This window comes from Amphimedon queenslandica, unplaced genomic scaffold, assembly GCF_000090795.2.
Source record: "Amphimedon queenslandica unplaced genomic scaffold, v1.1 AMPQUscaffold_9980, whole genome shotgun sequence".
Taxonomy (NCBI): domain Eukaryota; kingdom Metazoa; phylum Porifera; class Demospongiae; order Haplosclerida; family Niphatidae; genus Amphimedon; species Amphimedon queenslandica.
Window position 1 is genome coordinate 3094 of NW_003549749.1, and position 1736 is coordinate 4829.

A 1736-nucleotide genomic window follows, 5' to 3' on the forward strand; every position below is an offset into this window, starting at 1 on the left:
TCAGAATGCAGAATACCAGCCTGGGTTTATAAATCTATTCGATACCTCCCGGGAACACTTAGAAACTTGACGCTCTATGCTTATGCTCTTATTAGTCCATTAGTTTTGTCAAGTTTGATTGATTCTTTACTGCACTGCGGCGTCTTTGAAGTTTTGGTTAGGTAGAATATAATACTGAAATAATGTAGTGTATTTCCTTGAATAAGGGCCTAGGCATTTATTGCTTAACAGAGGCAAAAATCACCAAAAATAAAATTAAAAAGTGCCAAAACATGGGGTCGAACCTGCGACTTTATGTTCTGAAGACTGCAGATGAGCAAATAGGCCATTTGGGGCCACTTTAACCATAAATTAATAAATACTGGGATATATATGCGTATCTATAGTGGTAATATATTAATGATAGGCGCTTATTTGAGTAGGGCCCCTATTTGAGGAAATTATAGGATATAATATTAATATTAATACATAATATTAGGGAGAGTATCCAATGCACCTATAGTACCTATAGTAGTACAATACAACAAAATACCGTAATTTGCCTTTTTTTCGTACAAAAATTTTTTGTTTCAGAAAAATTCAAGTGGAAATATTTTCGTCTTCTCATAGTGTACGAAAATTTTTACAGTCTGAAAATTTAGCTTCTCTTGCATACACCTTGTCCTTTACCTGCTGGTAATAAGGCCGCTATAGTAGTATTTACAGTTCTTGAGATAAGATATTCTTGACCTGGCTGTTCCCTGACATTACTAGTATACGGATAGTACTGGAGATGCAGCAATCACCAATTTATGGATAATAAACAGAAACATTAAATGGCTACTTTTGTCACATGGTGGACCATTTTATTTTATAACTCAGTAGTGAAGCAACTGATTGAAGTACAGCAAGCACCAGTGGATAGAGCAAGGTTAGAGCTGCAAGAAGATACCTACTCATCAGGCCATACCTTAGTCTTTCTTTGATGAATTAGGTCACAAATTTTAGTTGCTCAAAAATTTTTGATTGAAATATTTTCGTCATTTTAAGACCATACGAAAATATTTCCACAACAAAAAAAGGCAAATTACAGTAATACAACTTACTATTATACTATGTGTCATACTGAATATGTAAACACTGTTAGTAGCTGTATTCACATCATCATTAACAGTCACTCGTCCTCCAAACATTACTCCTCTGTTACCGGTAGTAGTAATCTTCTCAATTATGAAACTACTAGTTGGTGGACAACACTGTCCACTGACAGATGGAACAGTGAATTGTCCTAAAGTAAAGAGAATACAGTGAACATCTACCAATACATCTTACGGTTGTTACCTATTATATTACAATAATTATACATGTAATTAATATACACATGTACAGTAATTATGAATTTGAAGTACATGTACATGCAATTTTTATCAAAAGTAAATCAATGTATACATGTAAATGTATAAAGCTATTTATTAATATGAAGAGAATCTTACCAGTGGACACAATATAAAGTAACTGTTCATTAGTACGAACGCCGCCATCATCAAGTTGATCATATTGAAACTGAGGATGGTAAACAGTTGGTGTAGAACCTCTCCCTCCTATTATGACAAGGTATTCTGCTCCATCAAATTCCACTGATATCATTCCACCATAGCCTTTCTTCATCAAAGACTGTTCAGCATTACTGCATGAAGTCCACTCCATCTTTATCGTATTCAGTACATTCAACGTATTGTGGTAACAGTCATCATGAC

At 34.2% G+C, this 1736-nt stretch overlaps 1 protein-coding gene across 1 annotated transcript; it reads right to left on the bottom strand.

Annotated features, from left to right (window-relative positions):
- Nucleotides 1-410: 410 nt before the first annotated feature.
- On the bottom strand, nt 411-1730 carry LOC109590462 (uncharacterized). The gene is made up of 4 exons (XM_020006378.1): nt 1473-1730; nt 1086-1267; nt 670-766; nt 411-427 (listed from the first exon to the last, which is right to left on the bottom strand). Exons 1-4 carry the CDS (start codon nt 1684-1686, stop codon nt 411-413), a joined length of 510 nt encoding a protein of 169 aa, XP_019861937.1. The 5' UTR covers nt 1687-1730.
- Between the last annotated feature and the right edge of the window lie 6 nt (nt 1731-1736).